The 24988-nt window shown below is 32.5% G+C and overlaps 1 protein-coding gene across 1 annotated transcript; it reads left to right on the top strand.

Annotated features, from left to right (window-relative positions):
- The first annotated feature begins 631 nt into the window (after nucleotides 1-631).
- On the top strand, nucleotides 632-11118 carry LOC132950921 (high mobility group protein DSP1). The gene is made up of 5 exons (XM_061022544.1): nucleotides 632-2554; nucleotides 6645-6812; nucleotides 9677-9837; nucleotides 9911-10085; nucleotides 10169-11118. The coding sequence occupies exons 1-5, from the start codon at nucleotides 2012-2014 to the stop codon at nucleotides 10352-10354; spliced, it is 1233 nt and encodes a 410-aa protein (XP_060878527.1). The 5' UTR covers nucleotides 632-2011; the 3' UTR covers nucleotides 10355-11118.
- The last annotated feature ends 13870 nt before the right edge of the window (nucleotides 11119-24988 follow it).

Below are 24988 nucleotides of genomic sequence, written 5' to 3'. Positions count from 1 at the left end.
ATAACGAACGAGCTTGTGTATGGATTCGAACGGACGGCCATAACCCTCCTCGTAATAATATTATAATATAGGTACGCGCACATGTTATGTCACGCACAATAATATTTTATCATCGTGTAGCACGATTTGTTGTGTGCTGTGGCGACGACGTATCGTTGCTCGGGATCGGATTACGGTTTATTATTATTATTATTATTATTTTTTTTAATCATTATTTGGAATTAAGTACAATTTGGTTTAAACGCTGACGGTGGAAAACGTTTTTAAAGGTCTTAATATATTAAGGTCGGCGGCGTTGTTTGTGCGGAGGTCTTATTTGCTGCGAACACGTTATGATATTAAATTATTTTGTTCCAAGGGGATTAACCCCATTCGGATAATCAACACTATGCTGTTCTCTTTCTCAAGTTTCGAAAAACCTGTGTTTTCGTCGAGTAAATGGCGGCGGTGACGGGGCGCGCGCGCATATACACCACATTATATCCCTATGCGTTATAATACGATATTATTATTATTATTATTGACCGAAAGGACGCCGTCGCGCAGCCATTGCCGTTTAAACGCGTACTCTCCGCTGGCGGGCGCCCGCGACAGTCGTCAATTCGACGCCGAACCGCGTGTTTCCCAGTTGGCGCGCCGAGCGTCCTACGGCACAAAATATCCAAAGAGCATAATCACTAACCACAATGCCGGGCGGCTGCGGTTCCGTAACCGTGTATCGATTGTTGTATTCGAAAACGATTAATCGGCGGGACAGGACGGTACGGGAAGAATAAAAAAATAATTTCCTAACCAAAAATCCCGCCATTTTCAACCGTCGTGTACGTACGTTTTGTAACAAAACAATAATATCACGGTTGCACGTATTTTCGTATATTTAAATTATAATATATATTATTATTAATCTAAAGTAATTTCATGAGTCCGTGCAAGTGGTGGCGGCAGTGTGTACGGTAATGTTGGTGGTGGTGTTTTTTCGTTACTCGGTGATACGATAATTTTTCGTTTATAACGTATTTTATTGAGAAAACCGTGCCCCTCGCCACTATCAACTACGACCGCGGTTCCTCCGAGAGAATATTTCGTGCGAGTGCGTGTGCCGCTGGAGGGAAAAAAAGGGAAAGGACGCGGCCACCACCGCCGTTGCGTCGTTGTCGTGTATGCCGCCGTCCGCGCGCGCCTTACGTCGGCGGTGGTGAACTGCGGAAACCTTGAACGACCGGTGGCCTTGGCGCGCGCGAGCGCGGTTTTTATTCCGTTTCTCTCGCCGCGTCCCTCTCCTCTTGCTCGCTCACGCGCGCGCGCCCGTCTGTTTGCCTGCCAACCAGCCAGCCCGGTCGCCCGCCCGTCCTCCCTCTGTACGCGCGCATATAAATGTTCTTTGTTCGGCCGTTCACGATTTCTAGAGATGAGGTTGGCAATGCCGGTTACCGGTAGCTACATCACGGTCGGAGGGGCCGGCCGCGCCATTGGGTTTTTACGAAACGGGCGGTGGGGGTAACATCCGTTGTCGCCGTCGTCGTCGTCGTTCGGCTAGTGGCGGGCAACACGCAGGTCTGCCTCGTTATTTTTTCTCCTTCTCTCCGCCTTTTCCACCGCAGTTTTAACCGTCGGCCGCGCGTTTACAGTGAGATATTATATACTACACACACGCGTCCGTCGTTCCCTTTGTTTTTTTTTCCGCACATACTCGCGTGGTGCACACATATATACATTCGATTTCGCCCCGCTACGCACTCGGCGGCACACCACATACGTACGTACGCGAACCGACCGAGTATATACATACATACACACGCACACGCCGACCACGTAACGTGTGCGCCGCGTTCGTATAATATAATATTTTAATATATACACATAATTTGACTACCGACACCCGCCGCGTATCAAACACACCGCGACCAACAGTGCCCAGTGTACGCGCGTGTGTGCGTCACGTCTGGTGTCCGATCGTGTGCCGTGTGTATTATCCGTGTGAAAAATCCCGCACCATTCGCAGTCCGGCGGCATGTCCGAGAACCGCGCGGGCAACAATGTCGGCTGGGGCAACCGGGACGACCACGCGGCCGCCGCTGCCAACCTGTGGTGGGGCAACAGCCAGGAACAGCAGCAGCAGCAACAACAGCACATGCAGCAGCAGCAACAGCAACAGCAACAGCAGCAGCAGCAGCACTTGCTAAACCAGCATCACCAGCAGCAACTGGCCGCCGTGGCAGCGGCCGCACAGCAGCAACAGCAGCAGGCGGCCGCCGCGGTGTCCGCGGCCCAGCAGTTCTATAAGATGGCGTCGTCGTTCAGCCACCAGCAGCACCAGCAGCTGCAGCAGCAGCAACAGCAACAGCAGCTGAACAACACCGGCGGCGTGTCGACTAGCAACAGCAACAGCAACGTGTCTACGACAGTCACGAGCAGCTCCAGGAACCCGATGGCCAACTACGCGGATAGCTACGGTATCGCCGCCGCCGCCGCGGCTCAATGGTGGTCGTACCCGGGAGCCATGGACAACAACATTCAAAACGTGCACAACGTTCCGTCGCCTAACTCGATCATGGTAATTGGTGGTGTGTTGTTGGGTCGTGGGTTAGCATTTGCGTATGCGTTTATCCACATGCACGTTCGTACGTGGGTACGTACGCCGTATGCGTGTGCCTGATAACGCGACGACGCGCGCGCGCGCCACACAATTATTTATCATTATTTGTGTACACAATAAAATGTATTCATCGGGCTGTACGATGTATGTTATGCGCGTTTATCTGTAGAGAGCTGATTAATAGAAATATTATTTGCGCGTGGATACGTATTTTCGCGTGCGGCCGCGCTTCCGGTTAGGTTTTTCGTTTTGCCGGTTAGTTTGTAGAAGTCGATAATCTCGGCAGCAGCACCGTCGTCGTTCTCGACGATCATAGCTTTTTGTTTTCGGTCAGACCGATGTAGTCTTCACGTTTCTCGTTCATCAATCTTGGCCCGCTGAAATTTTATTCAAATGTCAACAACAACAGTTGTTGTGTGTACATCCCGCTAATTATCACTGACCGCGTGACGCTGAGTCGTGAGAGCCAGCGCTTAACCTTATCTCTCGTATGTTGTGCGTTGTTGTGTATTTTTGTGATTTCATTCACAATATGTTCGTCGGTCGTCCACGCGTTGTTTTTCTGCTACCTAGCCGATTGAACTATGATTTCAGAACTCTGTTTTTTTATTTCCCATCTCCACTTTTCCTCCGAATGTGTGCCCACCCGTCCAAAAATGCGTAAGCAAGGATGTATTTTCGCGCCTATCGTCTCGAGTTCCGAGATTTACCTAAATCCTATCGGGTCGGTATTTTATACTGCCTACGGTTTTTTTTTCTCGTTCAACGCAATCTATCGCGAAAAGCGTTGAAACGTTGTACGCATTTTTCGTTGCAATTCCGACTGATAAATTTGTCATTGAGTAGATAAATAGAAAGTTATGTGGCCTTAGAACAACGCGCGAGTTACCCACATTATATTATTATTATTATGTTATAACATTGTTCTTGTAAAACTGTGATAGTGGTCAACGTGTCCGGATTATAATTTTCCACAATTGCTCGCCGATTAAAAAATGTAATCGTAATATTGTATAGTGGGCACAGGTTGTCAGCCAGCAATCCAACAACCTAATTCCAGGGATTTACCTCGAGGAAACTAACGAATTCCGATAGCATCCAAGTGGTGGTTAATCGCCACGAGCTGTCCTATATTCTTCTTGTTGTGGTAGTTTTGCTCTCGAAAATTTTTATAAATAGTGGACAATAATATGAAATTTTAGGCGCTGTTTCAATGCACAATAATTAAGAAATAAATGTACGATTCGGTTCTATACTTGTGTATTTTTGGTACACCTATTCCAGGGCGTCGTACAGTGTGTTTCAGATAATTAATTAAATTAACTAATCGAAATCATTTATTTCAGTTAATATTTGAATACATTATTGTTATTATATATTTTTAGTACCAATGATATCAAAACAGATGTTAATTGTTCACAAAGACAGACCAATGCCAAGGTTTTTTAGGGTTCTTTAGCCTTCATGGATTATTATTTCTGGTCCAGCAGTTCCAAGAAAATAATTTATTATTCACTACTAGTCGTTTGCTTTCGCGTTGTAATTTGTAAATATTATTCGGTATATCTAAATTATTTGTTGTATTTTTTCGTCAAAATAAAATTGCATTATTAAATAATAACAATAATTAATAGGACAAATTTTTGATAAAACTTTTGTTAATAGGTGCAATCGATTTTATTTTATTGAATTGTATATTGTTACTTTCCGCTTGTGATTTTTGGAATCTTACAATAATTAGTAAAAATATTTTAAGAACTTCAAAATAATTTACTGCCAGGGAAAGGATTAAACAAGAACCTGTTTCTTTTGTTAGAGTAGTTACAGGTTTTACTGTTATTTTTTTTATTTTAATAATTGTTATTTTAGTGCCAGTAAAACCAGTTTTTTTTGGTTTAATCGAATTTGGCCTAAAAGTGCTTTTTATCTCTTAACTAATTAATTGATTGTGTCGAAAGTTATACCTTATTATCTATTACGAACAAGATAAGGTGGTATAATTGATTATATTTTTGCTTATTAACTTCGGTTATAAGGAATGAACAAAATAACGATAAATAATTTTCATACACAACATTCATTACACAGTAGTCTGTTATAATTTAATGATTAGCTATTCTCGAATTATCATAAAATTGTGGAAACCATTGATAAAAGTATTATACCATTGATCAAACTATTTGCGTGCTCTATACGGCTGTAATGTTAAGAATGATTTTTATTTTTATATTCATTGGCCCAGGTCATTAGCCTTCACTTTCAATAATAGACGATTTACAATAAACTGTTTCACTTTGCTATTTAGAACAATGCGAAATCACGTAACACGTTAAAACACTGCTAATGAATGAAAATAAAAGAACCTTTGTAGTGTTTTACATTATATTAAATTATGTAACACTTGCACTTCTTAATTTGTCTAAACTATTATGAGCGTTTAATGTAGAATTTATATTTTTGAATTATTCATATCTTGGTATTTCCATACACCACTTAATTAATATATTTTACATCGTAGGAGTATAATATTATCATTTCATTTGATATTCCCAAAACTACAGGAATCGAAATAGATTTCGTTAACTAACAGCGTATTTCATAATAATCCTATTAATACATTACAATTTAATAATAATATAGTAATCATCCAAATTATTTAAGATTTTAAAAATTTTCATTAACAAATGCTTGTATCTTTAATGTAACTTGTTGTTTTTCAATAACATCTAAATATTGTTTGTAATTCACTAATATTATTAATTGTTTTCATCTACAACAATATTAAGTACATTAACATATTCAAACTTTCGCTTGAATTCAACATTTGATGACCAATAATACTAAATAACACTAGTAATTTTCTTGTTTAATTTCATAATTTGTCCTTCAATAATATAATATATATATCACTAAAAATTTCAGATTTAATTTTTCTTTTGTATAACTGTTAGTTAATAACTATTTTATTATTTCAAGTGTATTTATACAATTATAGATATTTTAATTTTGTTAATATGGCATTAACATAATGGTGTATTTTGTATAGATATATATGTGTATAGAAGAACTCAACTCTAAAGTGATAAACCTGTTTTTTTATTCGCCCTGGACCTTTCTATAGCTTGAACACAATGACGCGATTTAATAGCTACAAAACTTTTGTTCAATATCAATGGTTATCTTGTTGTTCAGCAATAAGTAATAACTATTGATTAAAAAAGTTACTATAAAAGTGGTCAACACATTTTTTTCGGAACCTTGCCAAAATGACTTGAAAAAAATCCATAAATAAATATAACGATTGATACAATTTTACTAATTAGTCTCTCGTTGATAACGATTATTATCACGATTTATCTGAATGTAAGCCATATTTTTACCAATAAATTTTAAGATTTTGGGGAACAGCACTTGTATATGATCTAATGATGCAACAATGCTATTTATATTGTAATAATTATGTATATCCTAACGACCTTTGAACATTCGTCATCTTCTACGTTCATTGTTGGATGCAAACAACAAGTAGGTTTAATTGTGGTTTTTTGATATTAACAGTGTTTAGCTTTGTGTAATAAATTGTAAAATCAATATTATTTCACTTAAAAATTGTAAAACAGTTATTCCTTTTTAAAGTTATTGTAGTTGTTTATATATACTGGTATGTACGAATATGACAAAACGTGTATTAAAGGCAGATGTTTATTATTGTAGCTAACACAAACCCTACTAGTTTCAGGTGTTCCATAAATGCTTTTTGTGTAATAACTAATAACCATATGTATTGTAAGAACGTATTACGAAGAGCAGTTAACCCGAAGATGAGTTAAATTTTTATCGCTGGTTAATGAAAACAAATAACTGTTTAAAATAACCGAGCGGCGACCATCGTGCGCGTTTGCAAGAGTGCGGTTCGCCGTTGCACGTTGGATATATTTAAAACTATAATGTATATTGTGCTGTGCGACGAGTAGGAAGGACATCGACCAATGTTTTTGTGTGCGTCATAAATAATATAATATTATCGTGAACGTTTATTGTTTTTCAGAACCGAGGGAAAATGCCTAGAGGAAAAGGGACCGATGCGAAACCCAGAGGTCGTATGACCGCGTACGCGTTCTTCGTACAAACGTGCCGCGAAGAGCACAAAAAGAAACACCCCGACGAGAATGTCATTTTCGCGGAGTTCTCGAAGAAATGCGCCGAAAGGTGGAAGGTCAGTGTCACAAAACCTATTTAATATTAACGTTTATATTTTAACACACCCGACACACCAAGACGGCTAATTGGCCGCGCGCGCATAATTATAAAAAAAAAACTCATGCTCTAGTCGTCATCGCGCACTGCTGTTGTCCCCGACGACGACGACGACGAATAATAATAATATTACACGTTTCTGATGACCGACAAAAAATATAAAAAAATCTGTAATTTTTCCTTTCTCCCAGACCCAAATCGAGCCTCTCGTGAACAACTATAAACCACCGAGCTATGTCATGATGAAAAAAATCCAGTAAATTTTCTCTTTCCGACCGAATCTGCTTGCCAAATTTTTCCGTCGCGATTATTATCGAGACGACGACGTGTGCCGAAGGCTGTATTTCATTTTTTCGTTTTCCATTCCAAATTAAAAAGTCAAATATGACACGTGAATATAACGTCCGTACGGGCTCGTCGTTCTGTAGGACTCGTGGTGGCAGCTGGAATTCATTATATTTCGAACCGTAAAAAAAAAAAAACCAAAACTGTTTCTTTTAGGAAGAAATTACTCGGTCCGTCGTCGTCGCTATAACACCCGTAACAACATATTATATATAGGTAGACACAAAAAGCGATTGCGCGCACCACCTGCTCTCTTCTACTGCTATACAGAATTCTTTTATTGTAACGATTTCGTAATTTTCAAGACTGCTGTTCACTGCTATAAAATAATATTAATATTATATACCTTCCAACTATATAATATTATGCTTTGCATCGGCGTGTATGTGTCGTTTTACTCGATTTATTATTAGCAACGCCTCCCGAATATTATTGCACCCGTTTCCTGCGCGCAATATAAATTATTTTATTAATATTGAAAATTAAATGTTTTAATTTTTCTGTCTGTCGAAACAAAATGGTTGGTGTGCCGTGTGTGTGTGTGCGCGCGCGCGCGTTTGTTGCGCCAGCACCATGTCTTTATGTTGCCGGTTGCTGTTGTTGCCGGCCGGTCGGCTGGGGTTCCGTAGGACTGGTTTTCCGTTAAGGGGGTGAGAGGATGGGTCAGCAGCAGCAGCCATCCAGCACATACCAGGGAACCAGTTTTTGTACGATAGATCGTCGTTACCCCCCCGCGCTCGTTTCGTCCTGTCCTTGTTGTGCGCTCACAAACGACGAACGAGCACTCGCACGATTAACCGGCACCCACTGCTGCCAACAATAATATAGATGGAAAAAAATATTATATTTCAACCGTCTCGCGTTATTGTTGCAGCCGCCGCCGAGTGTTCTTTCGTATAATATAAAACAAAATAATAATATATTAGAATATTTAATATAATATTATTTTCTCGTCCGTATAAATATTATTTCACAACCATTCTCGCAATCGTACAAAGCGTCGGCGCGTGCGCACGTCACGTGTGTAAAATTGTACACAGGCGCGCGCGTTTATTTATTATTAATGTACCAAGCAGGTACTTTATTTTATTCGTCCATTTCGGTTAAAACACGCGACCTCGGGACACACACCGGACACATTAAATGCCGTACGGTGGTTAAAAGGGAGAAAGGAATGGCAATGGTGGTGGCGAATTAGTTTTATTTAGAATAATATATTGTAAGTGATGAAACGCGGAAGACGAATTTTCAATCGTTTGTTTTTCATTGTATATACATCATAATAATAATATCAGTATTGTATTTTCGTCGAGTTCGCTATGAATACTATTGTGCGAGTTATCATTTATTATTAAAAACGGTAAAAAAATAAATTAAACTGCAGGAATCGTAGTAGCCGGGTTATTTGCCTGCTGGTGTCGTCCAACAGGGGGTGTAGAGGGAGGGAAACTGCTATGCGTGTGTGTGTAGGAATGAGCTCGGGGTTCTACCATCGATTTTTTGTGTGTAAAATGCTGGGGTTGTTTTCTGGAGGGTGCGGGGATAACATGGCGGCGGAGTTTAAAACTGAGAGCGCTGGCGCAATTATTAAAATTAACCCCCCCACACCCCTAAACATCACCCTGTGTGTCGCCGCACCCTCACGGCGCGGGTAATAGCCAGCCTGCCTGCACACACGCGCGCACGCGGTTCTCGCACATTAAGCTCTTTTCAAAGATACATCGGCTATGGTGGGTGATGGTGTGGAGATACACAGGGGGTTGGGAGTTATATAATATCGACGAATCTCTATTATAATGCGCTGTGAATTCTGCTGCTGTTGCCATGTTCCCCTTTCTCTCTCCGCATGTAATATCTAGTTCTGTATTTGTGGTTTGAGAGTCCTCCTTAGGCCGTGTTCCTGTATAAATTCGTGTTAATTTAAATGTGGTCGTCTCTTGTTAGCAAGTTCTGCCACCACTGTACTGGAGAATAATATATTATCGAGTTTTAAATTTGCAGTGTCCCGTGGGTTAAATATATTTAAATGTGTCACAAAGATATCAATTGGCATACTCAATCCCATGTGATAGTAGCGGGAGAAAGTCCGGGAGGCCAGATATTTTAATTTGATAATCTATTTATTAATTTTAAATCAATTATTCATTAACAATAATGTAAACACTAATTAAATAATGAGCTATTATTGTATAATTATTTTAAAATATGTATATTATTTACGTTGGTTATTAATGCAATTTTCATTTACCTATTAAAACATTGCATTTAATCTCAACACAGCACATTCATTTAAATACAAACAATAACATTAAGAGGATGTCAGTGCACCGTTTGTTTTCTATCCCATGGTTAGGTTAGGTTAAAAAAAACAGTGAAACCGTTTGTGTTGTGTGTGCGTCTGAGAGAAAACAAATATTGTATATAAATAGCATAAGTGTATTGTATATTATTATTATATCGTTTATTTTTTTTTTTTAGACAATGAATGAGAAAGAAAAAAAAAGATTCCATGAAATGGCTGATAAGGACAAGTTAAGATATGATACTGAAATGCAAAGCTATATTCCACCAAAAGGTGAAAAAGTGCGTGGTAAGAAGAGGAAGCAAATCAAGGATCCTAATGCACCAAAACGCTCCTTGTTAGTATTCTTTTTATTATTTTGAAGTAATTAATGAAATATTTGCAAATAATAAATTTTTATCTTATTAAAGGTCTGCCTTCTTCTGGTTCTGTAATGATGAACGTGGAAAAGTTAAGGCTGTGAACCCAGAGTATGGTGTAGGTGATGTAGCCAAAGAATTGGGCAAAAAATGGTCTGATGCTGATATTACAGTGAAACAGAAGTACGAAGCAATGGCAGAAAAAGATAAAGCCAGATATGAAAGGGTATGTTATATTTAAATTAAATGTATTGAACATTCGAACATAATTTTAGGGTTTCTGTATTAATTTTTGTAATTGCTCAACAGGAAATGACCGAGTACAAAAACAAGGGCAAGCCTACCTTGTTACAACAACAACAACAACATCAAATGTTGGTACAACAACAGCAACAAATACTTGCACAACAACAACAGCAGCAGCAACAGCAACAAATGATGGCAGTAAAAGATGAAAGTGACGAAGATGATGATGATGAAGACGATGACGAGTGATCTCTTTCAGATTCACATCAGAATCTTTTTTTTTTCTTTTCGTACCTCGAAAATATTAATTTTAAAATTTGTAAATACAAATAAGTTAATTTTTAAGTTATAGATTAAAAAGTAATTTTGTACAGAAAAACTGTAGAAAATTGGTTTTGTCTCAACAAAAAAAAATAATAATAAATATTGGATTCAAATTTTTAATTTTTATATTAGAGATTCCTATATTTTTACTAAAACTTTACAAAATTTACCGTAAAAATATTTCTTTACAGACTGATATATTATGATGAATTTTAAAATTACATTTTAATTTTCCAGGAGTATAATATTAAATTATGCCATTGGATTTTTTATTTAATTAAGGTTTTAACTGAAAATTACCTCCTGTAAAATATAAATGTAATTTTATTTTTTGTACATACAATTTTTTTGTTTATTTTTATTTTTTTTTTTTAATTTGTAATTTTAATATTAGAGAGAAAACCGCATGCGGAAATAAATTGCGAGATCTTTACCATTTCATTATTTTCATATAGGAGATTCATATGTTGTCTAAATCGATTTTTATTTTACAGTTAAGTTTGATTTTTTGTTATGACGAAAACCACTTTTTGTATTTGTAATCAGATAAAAAGAATGGATATAGTCCATAACATACAAACCTGATACTGTTAATAAGGATATTTATATGTACGCTATGAAAGATGCACTTTCGTGCTGTGTGACAAATATTCTCGCAAAAAAAAAAATAATAAAAAATTTAAACAATATATTGTTTCGGCTTTTATTTTTAATTATTTTAAGTTGATAATATTCTGATAAACTACAAATAATTCACGGTTGAAGGATTTCAACAATTCATTGGTTTAAACTCATTCGTATTAGATATATCATAATATATAATATCGGTTTTAAGCAATTCTATTCCAATTTCGGCAATTCATTTTAAAATGATCGATAAAATATAATGTCCATTGTATGTTTTCATCTAATTTGAATGGTAAATTACATTTAACTACAATTTAGTTAAATATAAAAAAAAGATAATGAAATCTATTTTTTAGATTTAGCTTATTGACCATATTTTTATTGTCTTCAATATTAAATATGCTCATTTTATGTTATAATTTGTATAGATAAATTTATTGATGTATTTTTTGACTGAGACAAATGCTACATTTTTAATAAAAATAGAAATAATTTGAACAATTTTAAAATATGAAACATCATTTATTATAATTTATAATTATTATTTTTTTAATCAGTTTATGCAACATACAGCAGTTGCTAACTTGTGTTTTAAATTTATTATAATTATTATTTTTTTATTCAATATACCCAACATACAGCAGTTGCTAACTTGTATTTAAAATTATAATTTTAATAGAATATAATATAATCATTACGAAAACGAAAACAATTATTTTTATTTGTATAAAACCGACCCTCAAGGTTCAAAATTTATTGTTATAAAACGCTTGTTGTTTATTCGATCAAGAATCAATTGAAAATTAATATTATGTTTGGCAGTTGCATAAAATCCCATCACACAATTTCAAAATCATTCTTTTTCTACGAATAATAAACATTGTTGTACCTTAAAACATACCTTTACATGGTTGAGTTTGAGTTTTTGAGTGTGCTATCAATTGGTAGTATAGCTAGTGTATACTTGGGTGTAAATATTATGAATGAGATGTGCATTACATGAAAATGTAAATGTATTTTCTTGAGTGGTGTTTTAAATGTTGCTAGGTAATGATGTCATCGTTGTAAATTCTATTGTTCTGTGTGGTAGCGTCGTGTATTAATTAAATACCAGAAAGTACTTTATCATACAAACTAACACTTAGTTGGTGAAACTTATCACTGAAGACACTGGTTTCGCACCTAACCGGCTGTCCTTTCTGTTTACAATATGGTCGGTCGACATGGAATATCTTCAGCAGTGTGTTCAATAATATTGTTTGCGCCATCGTCTACGGAGCTGCATAGCAAGGAGAAGACTCGTCTTCGGTTCGGTCAGTCGCCAGTGTCAAGTGAATGATGCGGTGGTGTCAGAGTAATCGTTGAATATAAAATTAAGATTAATTTGCAGCGATTTCTGGGCTATGGCATGAGATAATAATAATATTAACTCCTTCCCTATTGCCGTGAATAATAATTTTTGTAATTAAACGCCTAATCGCGTTACGAATAAAATCTGTTTCGTTTGCATACATATTATTATACACGTAAATAAATTCTAATAATAATTATTATTTTCATCATCGTTAAACGTAGTTGGTCGGCTGACCGGTGCCCATAAAAAGCAATAATATCGCCGCGGATTACCACCCAACATCTATATTATAATAATTATTGTAATATGTATGATATACCGTGAATCCCTCTTCCGCCCATCCGGTATAGCTGGTTAACATTATCTAGATTCTAGAATATTTAAACAACTCAGCATAAATACCGTGTATCCGGTCTGCAATTATTAATAGCGGTATATTATTATGCAGGTGCCAGACTCGCTCTGCATTTATTTTAATTTATCGAGATAGATTACAGATTTGCCGGGTGCTGTTCCCATCGATTCTGCCACCTACCTGCTTTTACCTGTGGCCATCATGGTTACTACACAACTTTATTTTATTAGTAGATTAAAAATACATTTACAATTGTGACAAAATATATTTATTCGTATAATAATCGAATAGTATTATAATATATATTATTTTCGATACATATTACAGGTTAGTAGGAAACTAAAAATTATTGTTATTATGTTATTTAATACGGGCTTAGCCTAAAGTACAGTACCGTCTGAGTAAATTATACATGCTGTACCTCAATTAAAAATACGTCAAAATCAAATTATTAGAATATACTCAATAAAGAACAAATGTACTTGCAACAAATTAATATAAAAAACTAAACGTGCAGCCCGTTAAAAAAATGACTAATATATATTTGAAAAACCATAATTTATTACAACCAATATATTGCATGGAGTAAACACAAAATATGCAAAAAACGATTTTATCATAAATAGATCTAACAACTCCACATCTGGTAGATATTTTGAAATAATTGGAACCAAATTATGTAACATAATACCATCCTCTTAAATAAAACAACCAATTAATTTTATAAAAAAAAAAAAACATTTTGCAATGGTAATTGGAATCTTCTGATAAATTAATAATATAGAAATAATATTGTATTCATTTATTCTAATTAATGTAAAATAATTTAAGTTTAATCATATATACAAAACAGGAGTGTTATTTTTTATATAATTTGTTTTAGAACTCCTGGGTAAAACATAATACAAAATACTGTCACATTAGCGATTTTGTTTTATTTTTTGGCAGGCCAAAGAAGTAGTTTCCCGCCGTTTTACAACAATAGTTACGAATGCACATCATGTTCACTCCCACAAATGATGCACCGGTTTCAAATCTAAAATTTCAACCTTTCATACTCCGGAATAATTTAATGACTACTTTTTTATGGTCTTATATAATTTTATAACTTTGTACCGTTAAAACTAGCAAAATAATTATTTATCTACCTACCTATACACAATTATAAATTATTATTTATTTAAATAATCATATACTATATAGTTGCTTCAGCCAACGTAGTACCTAATAAATTCTATTTTAAGGCTTAAACGTAAGCTTTGTTACTAATTACAGTAATATAGGTCAAAAACACCTAATATCAATTTATAATTGACAATTGAATAATGAATATGTTATTATGTTAATAGTATATTAATTAACATAATATAACATATCACATGCTAAGTACCACGTATTACATTGAAGTATACGTAATTGTTCATAACTCATTAACAAACTGTATCATAATAGTGTTATCAAATACCAATTAAGTAAATATTAATTGTACATTTGTACATAATACAAACATTTTAATTCTGAACGGAATGATGAATTTATTAAAAACAAACAGAAAATTAAGGTAAAACTGAGATTTTTACGCAAAACAAGTTTTTGAAAAAATCGATTTAGTTTTATTGTAGTTCTAAAAACAATAACAGAATATAGATGAAATTTTCACTGTATGTTTATATTAGCAATTTTTTTATGCACCATAATATTTATAAAATATTGCGACTCTGAGCTTTTTATAGGCATAACAAAATTTTGAGTTATATTATTTTTTTTTTAAACTAATGTCGATACAAAACTATTTGGTCGATCAAATAACTTTAAAATGTAATAACATAACAATTAAAATAATATAACAATTTTCCAAATAAGTTGGTATTAGTGAAAATTAAAGAAAAGAGTTGAGCGTAAATCCACAATGATTTTTTATAAGCGTGTCTGAATTTATAATGTTGACAAATTTCATCAAAATCTAACATTATAATATCGAGTTAGAATTTTTTCCATTTATATCTAATCTTTGAAAATTGAATACAAGATTCCCCTGAAGTTTTCCTACATTTATAAAAACAAAAAAGTTTACCAGAAAGTCAAATAAATTTTAACAAGTTTTTGAAGCTAAACATTGGATATTCACCCGTAAATTAATACAAGTTCTCATACAACGATTTTCTAAATTTGTCGTTATTCAAATGTTATTAATCTAATAACCCTAGGTACTTGAAATTGTTTGTTTATTTTATCATTTTCTATATACATAACACAATTTTCAACATATTTCAACTTGTTTTGTGTTCTTTATAGGCATTTTAAATTTATATTTTTTTTAGTTTTTTATTCTATAAATGTCAATAATAACTTGTTCATTAGGGCAAAAAGCTTGAAAATGTAAAATATTGTAAATATTAAAGGTTCATAGCCATAGGCACGATTTATTATCACTAATTTATTATTCGTTACCAAGCGTGCTTTGTCGATAAAACTTGGTTTTGCAAATCAAAACCAATCTGTACATTCTGAAGTATACGAATTTTTTTGAAAATATTGATATATCTTAATCAAAATTCGACAAATCTCTAGATTTTGAATTATTAAAATGTAGGTATAATAATGATAATCTTATAGTCCTTAAAAATTAATTTATAAAAATAGATAAAATATATGTGATATATCTAGTACTAATCTAGATATCAATTCGAAACATGTTTACAAATTATAAATTATAAAATTTTAATAGTTAATATTAATTATAATTATTATAGTATTATACTCTTCAGAAATTCAAAATCACCATATTTTCCAAGTCTATTATCCTTCGTACACAAAGTTAAATAACTCAAAAACTTGAAAAACTATTCATTTGAATTTGAATTTAGATAAGTAGGTAGGTTAGGTTAGGGTACCTAATAACGTTGACAATGCTCAACAATTATCTAGAGTAAATAGGGATGAGAAAATAAAATTCCCTAAAAAGGTTTAAATCAATAAGTTAATAAATACGAGGTAGGTATATAACATTTTTTTTCGTTTAAAATATACTTTTCTGGATAATATCCCCTACAAATCTATAATACGATTTCAATGATATTAATTATTTTACTTACTATATAATTACAAAAAAACGAGGGGAGCATTATTCTGTTAGCAGCCCCCCCCCCCCATAATTATGACTATATTATACAAATATTCAATTTTTAATGACTTATAAGTCACAAGTCTTGAGGTCTGAAGGTCTGAAGGTCTGAGGCCTGAAGCAATAAAATTGTCTTATAACTAGTAAGTAGTGATTTATAGGTGCTGTTCACCACGACAACGGTTAACGGTGCAGAGTAATTAATAGTAGGCACCCAAAGTTAAAAAAATTGCCATGCTGCGGTAGACAATTAATAATAAAGTCGTCATTTCTGGAGGCGTTCGTCGAATTGTCGACCGAAAAATGACGCGTTATTATACATGTATTGCATTTAATATATTATTATTTATATATAAACGTATACGTATTGCTCGCTGTGACTCGTGATTCGGCACTGTCTGTTATATATATATATATTATTGTATTATTATGTTATGTGTGTACCTACGTCATATATTATACTGAACGCGGACATCGCATCATTGTCCCTAATTCCGCTTTGAATTGAAGAGATGATAAATTGTATGAAACGCGTAACGACCTTTAACACGGTCGCGCAGCACAATGGGAAACGTTTGGAAATCTCGTCTGTTCAGCTTTTTTATTCGACCGTCGTCGTCGTCGTGGTTGCGATCGTATCGTATCGTTTGACTGACAATTTGGTCGTCGGGCCGAATCGGAGCGATCGATCACTACTATGTCTACGTACAGAAAATCATTATAATTTATATTATATTATATCGTCTGATAGTCGTATGCGTATAAGCGTATATAATACAACTTTTAAGTATATACATACATATTAATTTAGGACTCGAAAGTTTTAGGAGGTAAAATAGACAAAATATGCTCAAAATGTTTTTTAAATATGATAAATAAGCAAAAAATCTGAACTTAATAATATGCAACATTAGTTTATTAATCATTAGGTATCTATTAAATAAGTTTTATTTTTTTAGTAGGTATACAACTATTACAATATTATTAAAAATCGTTTTATTGAATACACGAAAAAGAAAGATCTGATATGTGGAAAACTTTTTGTCTGTAGGCTTACCTGCAGCTAGGAAGTCCCCAGTATCGATTCTGGGAGGAAATTTTCGGAATTACCTACGAATAAACTGAAAATTTTTTTAAAAGTTTTCAGTTATTATTTGTTGGTATATTATAGGTCATCAGTTTCATCAGTTACATATCTTTATTTATGTATTTTTTACATAAATTATACCTATGTTTAACTATAGCTGATCCCGTGCACTTTGTTGCCCATAAAAAATTGCAACTATTAAAATAATTATGATTGTTCATATCCTTTTAGGTGTAACTATTGCTGCGGTAGCCGGTAAGTGCAACTCAGGCCTCAGCCACCCTGGTAGGCAATGTTCGAAAATTCGATTTGATGCAAGCTCCGATTTGATGTAACCTACCTGATCTGCCCGAATAAATGTAAACGTAAATGTTTGTATCATCAATATTAATACAATTACAATATCATAATATAATGGAAGTTTTCATTGTCATCAATATTAAATCATCTGTACTCCGGTCCACGAGTGTGCATACGCAAAAACGTGTCCGTTGCTGCGCATTGGCACGTTGCCGAATAGTGAGAATGGCATCACGGTGGGAGAAGACAGACGTCGCGTATTACTATATATCGATGCGCGGTTTACGTACATGGACTCTCGTGGGCCGGAGTATATAATATAATCTAATATCCACCCATATAAGGTTATGATTTTTTAATTTTAATCAAACGTAAGTAATATTTAATAGTTCTGATTGTGAACTATTTAATTATCTATATAGTAATATAATCATTATTAATATTTAAAATTCTAAGCTGAGTGTAGGTGTATGAAGAATTTTCAGAAATCCATTTTTAAAACTATACAATTAGTGGGTGAAAACATATGCTGAATCTAAATATTAAATATTATTTTTTTTTATTTACCTACCTATTCTACGTATTTTTAACATATCACAGTAGTTATATTATACTTATACATACTACAAAGTGATTCACCAGGAATACTCGCCCCCATTTTTTCCTTGAATAATTAATGTATTCAACATCTGATTTTTTGAAATTTTAATTATACTTTGAGACCATATTTTCATGTATTTCTTAAATTTCTAACACCATTTAAGGAAGATTCCGAGATGACTCTATAACTTCTTTTTTTTTTCAAATGAGATTTATTTATTTTTACTGCAATATTACTAAGTAGGAATATTTCATGATATGTATTTAGTTTTTGCTGAAAATATTAAATTCATTATATAAATATATATTATTAATAGAGTATATCGTATATACCTAATTTATTATTGTTATTAATTTTTGAGTCAATACCTGCACCTTACCGTCCTTACCAAAGAACGATATATAATAGTATCGTGGTCAGGGGCGGCGCTACAAATTGCGGGGCCCTGTGCAAAATTGTTTGAATAAAATAATACTTTGTTGAATTATACCTACATAAATAAATTATAATATAATACATTTATGAAGAGTTTTAGAACTAAGAACTACACTGTAGATATATTATGTGTTATGTTTTAAATGCTGTACCTAAACATTTTCAAAGGGACAATTTGTAAATTTATGAACTATAGAGTGACCGAACGTAACTTTTGGACAAAGTTTGCTACCCGAAAATAGTGTCTATGGACTATAGATAAAAAATAAGCTTAGCTTCACTCAGAAATCAGAACCTAAAAATAAACAAAAAGATTTACGAGTGGCTTTGTTAAATACCTGTTAGGTGTACGGTAAGCGAATACTATATTAGGTTATTAATTTATTATATTGAAATGGACTGAAACTTAATTATGCGAACTCCGCACGCCTATGGTTTCATATTAATTTAGTTTTATACCGTTTATTGTTTAAGTACTTCAGTACCTAATTACGATTTACATTGTTTATCCTCTTCAATGTATCGTAAATACTAAATATTGTTAAAAATATTTGAGATTTTTTTAACTTTTGTTGATGTATTAAATGATATTTTAAATAAAAGTTAGATTACACATATTATAACCGTACGGATGTCACAGAATTATTATTTCAACTGTAGTTTGAAAAATATTATCTTTTATGAAATTATAATATTTTATTAGTGATGATTTGCTTTTCTGGAGTGAGTTCAGCTTCCGCGGAGCCCTAAATTTGGGCGGGGCCCTGTGCAGGGGCACCGGTTGCACTGCCCTTGCTCTGGCCCTGATCGTGGTATAAACAGGCAATTTCTTAAAATGAATCAAAATGTTTTTAGTTAAGTATAACAAATTGTATTCGAAAGTATTCTTGAAAGTTTGATGATGTATTTTTTAAAAACGTAAGTTTACCAGAAATAGTATTTATTTATATAAATAACAAATATTTTGGGAAAAGGACTTATTGCATTGATCATTAACTACTTATTTCATGTTTATATTAACATAATAACATACTTTTCTAATAATACATAAATAATTACTTATGACAGCAATATTATTATTGTATTTCATACATAATATTATTAGATTCTGAGTGAAGCGATGAAGGCAATGATTTTACAATAATGTCATGTGTCATGTGTCATGATTTTGTTGTGTGTGTTTACTGTCTATATATACGATAAATACTTATACTTGAAATGAAATAATGCTTCAATTTTAAACTTTAGTATCTTTTCAGTGGTAAATTGAGTTTAGTTGGTAAGTTAAATAGTAAAAATAGAAAATTCCAATAGTTTTCAAAAGTGACGAGGAAAACAAAAAATAATTGAGGAAAAACGTACATTTTACGCATGATCCAACTTCTTGACGAAATTGATTTTGATTATTTGGTGAAACGAAAAAAAAAATATAAATTATAAATTATTATCATTTGACGATTTGGTTGTTTTCTATAAATATTTATATTGATTTTAACTATGATTTTAATGCAAGGCCGTATACCATAATGTGTCTTTTATCGATGTCTTTTTCAAGAAATATACATTTTTAATAATAAATTATGTTTACTATTTTATAAATAGATAAAAATAAATTAATACATTTTACAATTTGCTTTGATTATTTTGTTATCACTCGATAGATCTTTATACTACATGATACTATTACAATATCATATGTATTAAAGGTTTTTTTAAATTTGAAAAATTGTCACTATAAAAACCATGAACGGGGGAGAGGGTATTAAAAAAAATGTGTACCCAGGGCAGCAAAATCATACATACGCCACTGCTACAGTGGCAATAATAAATTGGCATTGGGATTGAAGAGGTATCTGTATTGTATCATGAATACTCTAGTTCAGCGGTTCTCAACCTGTGGTACGCGGAAAGTTCATAGGCGGTACGCGAAGAAAATCTACCTTTATAAAAAAAAAATTGGAATGAATCATTATTAACATTAAATATTATTTGGTTTATTTAATGTTTATTTGATGGTGTGGAGGTCGTTTGGAATCGTAGCAATTTAGATAACGATATTCTCTTTAATATAATACAAATCGATAAACTTTATTTATTGACTTAACCAGTGACTCTACCCTAAAAACCGCTTTCAAAACCAAAAATATCACTAATTTTTGGCTGGACGTGAAACAAAAATACTTGGCATTGTCAACACAAACTTATCAAGTTTCTAATCCTTTTTGTATCAACATATCTGTGCAAAACTACATTTTCTCACTTATTGTACACAAAAAATAAATATAGAAGTATATAGATTAAACGTAGAAAATGATTTAAGACTTAAAGTTACCAATTTGGAGCCCGATATTGACGTCATCGTTCGTTTAAAACAACACCAATCGTCTCATTGAAGTAAAAAGTAAACCATAATAGTTATAATAATTTTACATATTTTATTTGATTTAATTTAATTTCTTTTTGTGCATTAAATACTTTATTAGTTTATTATATATATATATATTTATTTTATATTATCTCATTTTGTAATTCCTAATGAAATAAATTTCTAAACATGTAACATAAACGTGTACATTATTAATAAGCAAAAAAATGGTCAGGTGGTACGTAAAATTTTTCAAATTGTGTAGGTGGTACGTGACTATAAAAAGGTTGAGAACCGCTGCTCTAGTTAATAGGTACAGGTGGTTTTATTTAGGGGGTATAATCTGGGGGTATTTACTTCTAAGCCCCTACCTAACTGATAACACACCCTTCTAAACAAAGTTATTGATTTTTTACTAAAGTCAAAATTAATATATTTTTAATGCAAACACTATAGTTTTCTATTATTATTCGTTTATCGTTATTACGAGTACATTAATATTTTGAATAACGTTAAATCCACAGACAGAAATAATTCATTAACTGAATATTAATTATATTAAATTATATTATAATAATATAATATTAATTATTATGGTACCATTGTCCATTACACAAATATTATTTTTATAATATTAATGGTGTAATGTTATATAACTTATATTATATAAATATACTAATAATTAGCAATTTTAAATGGTATTATTGGATACGATAATAGCGTAAGTATAGCGTACCAGTAGGTACTACTCTAGATGACTAGATCACTCGTCTTTTAAGTCATAGAAAACATATCATTTATTGAATCATCACATATCACATCACCTTTTTACTAGCAAATATACAGCATTTATTTAGTTACCTATAGCAATAAAACTGCTCGTGTAATCGTATATTGATGGAGATGTAGACTATTAAAATTGTAAACAATTTATTATTAATTGACTTAATTTGACTTAATATTTATTTTAATTGATCTATAACTTGATGTGGGTCTTATCTGCGCGTGTAGAAATAGTACTTAATAGTTAATAGTATTTTATATTTTTATAATAATAAATACTCTGGTAAAGAATTTTAACAAAGTTATAAGTTTATAATATTTTCCAGTCTTAACTTAAAAATTGCATACAGTTAAATTAATTAATTTCTTTTATTATTGTATAGTTACAATAAATCTAAACATAGAAAAGTATTTTTTTTTTGCATAGCCAGAAAAACCATTAAAATGCGTCACATGCATGTGTCTGTTGCAAAATAACGATACAATATTATACGGTCACGTTTCGATTGAATCACTATCACGAATATTCCGCAGTACAAATAATTTTCTTATCCCACATACGATTATCATTTATGTTGGAATTATAGATACAACGTATAAGATTATAAAGAATAAATAAAATGTGCTCCGTTGCTATCATAAGACTTTTCCGATAACTGCAGCAGGATGAAACTGTTGACGAAGACTTTTTTGTATACATACGAACGGCCTATTCAGCAATACCTACGCGCAAGATTAAAAAAATATTATTATTCATTAATAATAGAATACTTATTATAAAAACGATTGCATCGCTTTGTTCAAATAACAATTATTATTTTATATTAATCTATAATATAATGTACCTAGTGGCTACGTCACTACGTATAATATAATATACCTAGTGGCTACGTCACTACGGCAAACGGTGTAATTCGGAGTCACGTGGGCCTATTGCATATGGTACAGCCGTACAGGGTACGGTACTGTATACTACATGTCTACATGAAATCTGCAAAAGCCGTACATTACAAGTTCATTGTCAAACAACCGCGGCTCCATAGGCGCAAATCGCAGAGGAGCAAAGAGGGCTTAGGCCCCAAAAAATATACAGTTTTTTGGTTGTGTGGGATCGAAGCCCTCCCACTGACATTTATGTTAAAAATGTTAGCCCCCCCCCCCCCAAACATTTTAAAGGATTTTCGCCTATGCCACAGACGAAGACATAATCGGTCTTTTTAAAAACAACGGCGACCGTTATTTTATTATAAATTATAATAATATATTATCAGCTATTGAGGTAAAATAATATATAGGTTAGGTTAGGATAGGTACTCACACAATCGCATTAGCGTCGACCATCGATTGTGTTATTTGGCCGCGGTGTGGTGCGCGTGCGTGTCTCGTCGACTTAAAATATATAACTGACGTTATTAGAGTTATGCACTTCTGCTTATGACGATCTGAGTCAGAAGAGGCCTAGGATATTTGGATATGTAATATGTAGCTCTCGGATTCTAGGTCTCTCTGGACTCCGGATTCCAATATCTACATAGCCACAAGATTTTAATTTTGACGATAAAAAAACGAAATAATTATTTTCATTAAATAAGTAGATCAATAATTAAAAAAAAAAATAAACCGCAGCGTAGACCAGGGAGTGGATTGTTAAAATTTTAGATCACCAGACACCAGTCCACCTGAAATTAGGAGATACCAGGCCAAGCGCATAGGTTAATTTTAATTGTCAAAAAATGGTGTCCAAACTATTATTTTAAGAACTATTTTTTGATATAATCATAAATTGACTTCTCAAATTCATTATTTATTCCTTCAAAAAAATTAATAAGCACTCAATTAACAAAACATGACATTTTTAGATTTTCTTCATCAAACAAAAATAAAATATTTCCTAAAAAGATGATATTTCCACTTTGCCCGGATTGATTTTTTCTTAAATAAACATTATTTTTTTTTAAGTATACGTGATTTAGGAACTTGTGTTTCATAACTATATAAACTTAGTATATAATTATGAACATAATAAACTAAGTTTAAAACAGTTAATTTATAAATATTATTTAAAAACTTTAAATTCTTATGTATTTTTTTAAGAACTTTAACTATTTTCGTATAAACGCTTTTATGGTGAATGTAAACTAGTGAATGATACTAAATTATTATCCCGGCAAAGGCGATACACATTGCTGCCAACTTATATGCTCATTATTATTTATTATTTAATCACCAATGTTCAAAAAGTTATTAACATTATTCACTTTGCCCAGCTATCCGTTTTACCCGGGTCTCCACTACTAGGAAACCTAACTTAACCCTACTTCTTTGTTTGCCAAATAATTCTAACCGTCGTTATAAAGACAATCGAAGACCGGCTTTTACTCTCTACTGAGGTCACGACTCTTGAAAATGTTTACCGAATATTTGACAATAAGTGATTTAGTATGAAAAGGTTTAAATGTAAAATTAGTTTACTTTTTTTATAACAACTTGACGACAGTGTAATGACGTACCGTTTTTTAGGATATCGCATCAGGTATATCATAGCAGGTTTACGCTGTTTGTCTTGGGTTAGTTTTCTTATATTTTTGTGATATAAAATAGTTTTTTTTTAATTAAAAAGAAAGTAGTTCCTAGATACTTTTATATAGGTATTAGGTATTGAAGTTCTTTTTGAAAACATTTTATTTAATATTTACATAATATTTTGTTCATATTCATAAAATAATCTTCTTTTTAATACATATTGTTATTTTTTATAGGTGCTTCACTAGTATAATACGCGTAGCTAAAATATATAAATTTTATAAAATACAACTCGGGCCCGTCGCTATAAATTTATTATATAATTTGTGGGTCTAATAAAAATATTAGTTTCACAAGTACGCGGGCCCCCAACATTTAACTTAAGTAAATCGCGGTAGTCACGCCGTGCAAGTACAACGCCAGGTTAGTTATTGTCACAATATCATATTATGTGCATATTTATTATGTATACGTTTTATTATTCAAATGTATAGTTTACAGTTGGTATATGGTCATAAAGGTAGTTGTTTTATAAATTCGACAATTCGTGGGTAATTTATACAACTGCATAAACATAGGCATAACTATAGGCTTTTGACTTTGGCGGGATAAACTTAAAAAACTTATAAACTAATTTTTTCTTACACCATTTATGATCTTTTTTAAAGGGCATTAAAAAATATAAATACTTACCTTTAACTGTCAGTATTTCTGTTTATGGTTGGGTTTTTTAACTGATACCCCTCCATACAAATTTATGTAGGTATACGCCACTGTCTATGTTGTAGGAAACATCGGCGTAGTCACGGAAAACCCACGTGTAAAAATAATAATTATTACTGTAATAACTAATAACTATACTAATTACTGTGCTCTATGATTACCACCGTCATAATATTAAGCATATATATATATATAATTACATGGTGGGCGTTAATAATACAATTATTATAATACCACGTATCATATGATGATAATGAATAATGTTTAATGATTATTAATGGT

This window comes from Metopolophium dirhodum, chromosome 8, assembly GCF_019925205.1.
Source record: "Metopolophium dirhodum isolate CAU chromosome 8, ASM1992520v1, whole genome shotgun sequence".
Lineage (NCBI taxonomy): Eukaryota > Metazoa > Arthropoda > Insecta > Hemiptera > Aphididae > Metopolophium > Metopolophium dirhodum.
Note: the sequence above shows the minus strand (reverse complement) of the source record. Positions and strands in the feature narration are given on the sequence as shown.

What these genes read in the sequence shown, in the direction of transcription:
- LOC132950921 (XM_061022544.1), top strand. Translation starts at nt 2,012, where the DNA reads ATGTCCGAGAACCGCGCGGGCAACAATGTCGGCTGGGGCAACCGGGAC. An exon ending in AATGCGCCGAAAGGTGGAAG is followed by an intron (nt 6,813 to 9,676) that starts GTCAGTGTCACA and finishes TTTTTTTTTTAG; the next exon opens with ACAATGAATGAGAAAGAAAA. An exon ending in ATAAAGCCAGATATGAAAGG is followed by an intron (nt 10,086 to 10,168) that starts GTATGTTATATT and finishes ATTGCTCAACAG; the next exon opens with GAAATGACCGAGTACAAAAA.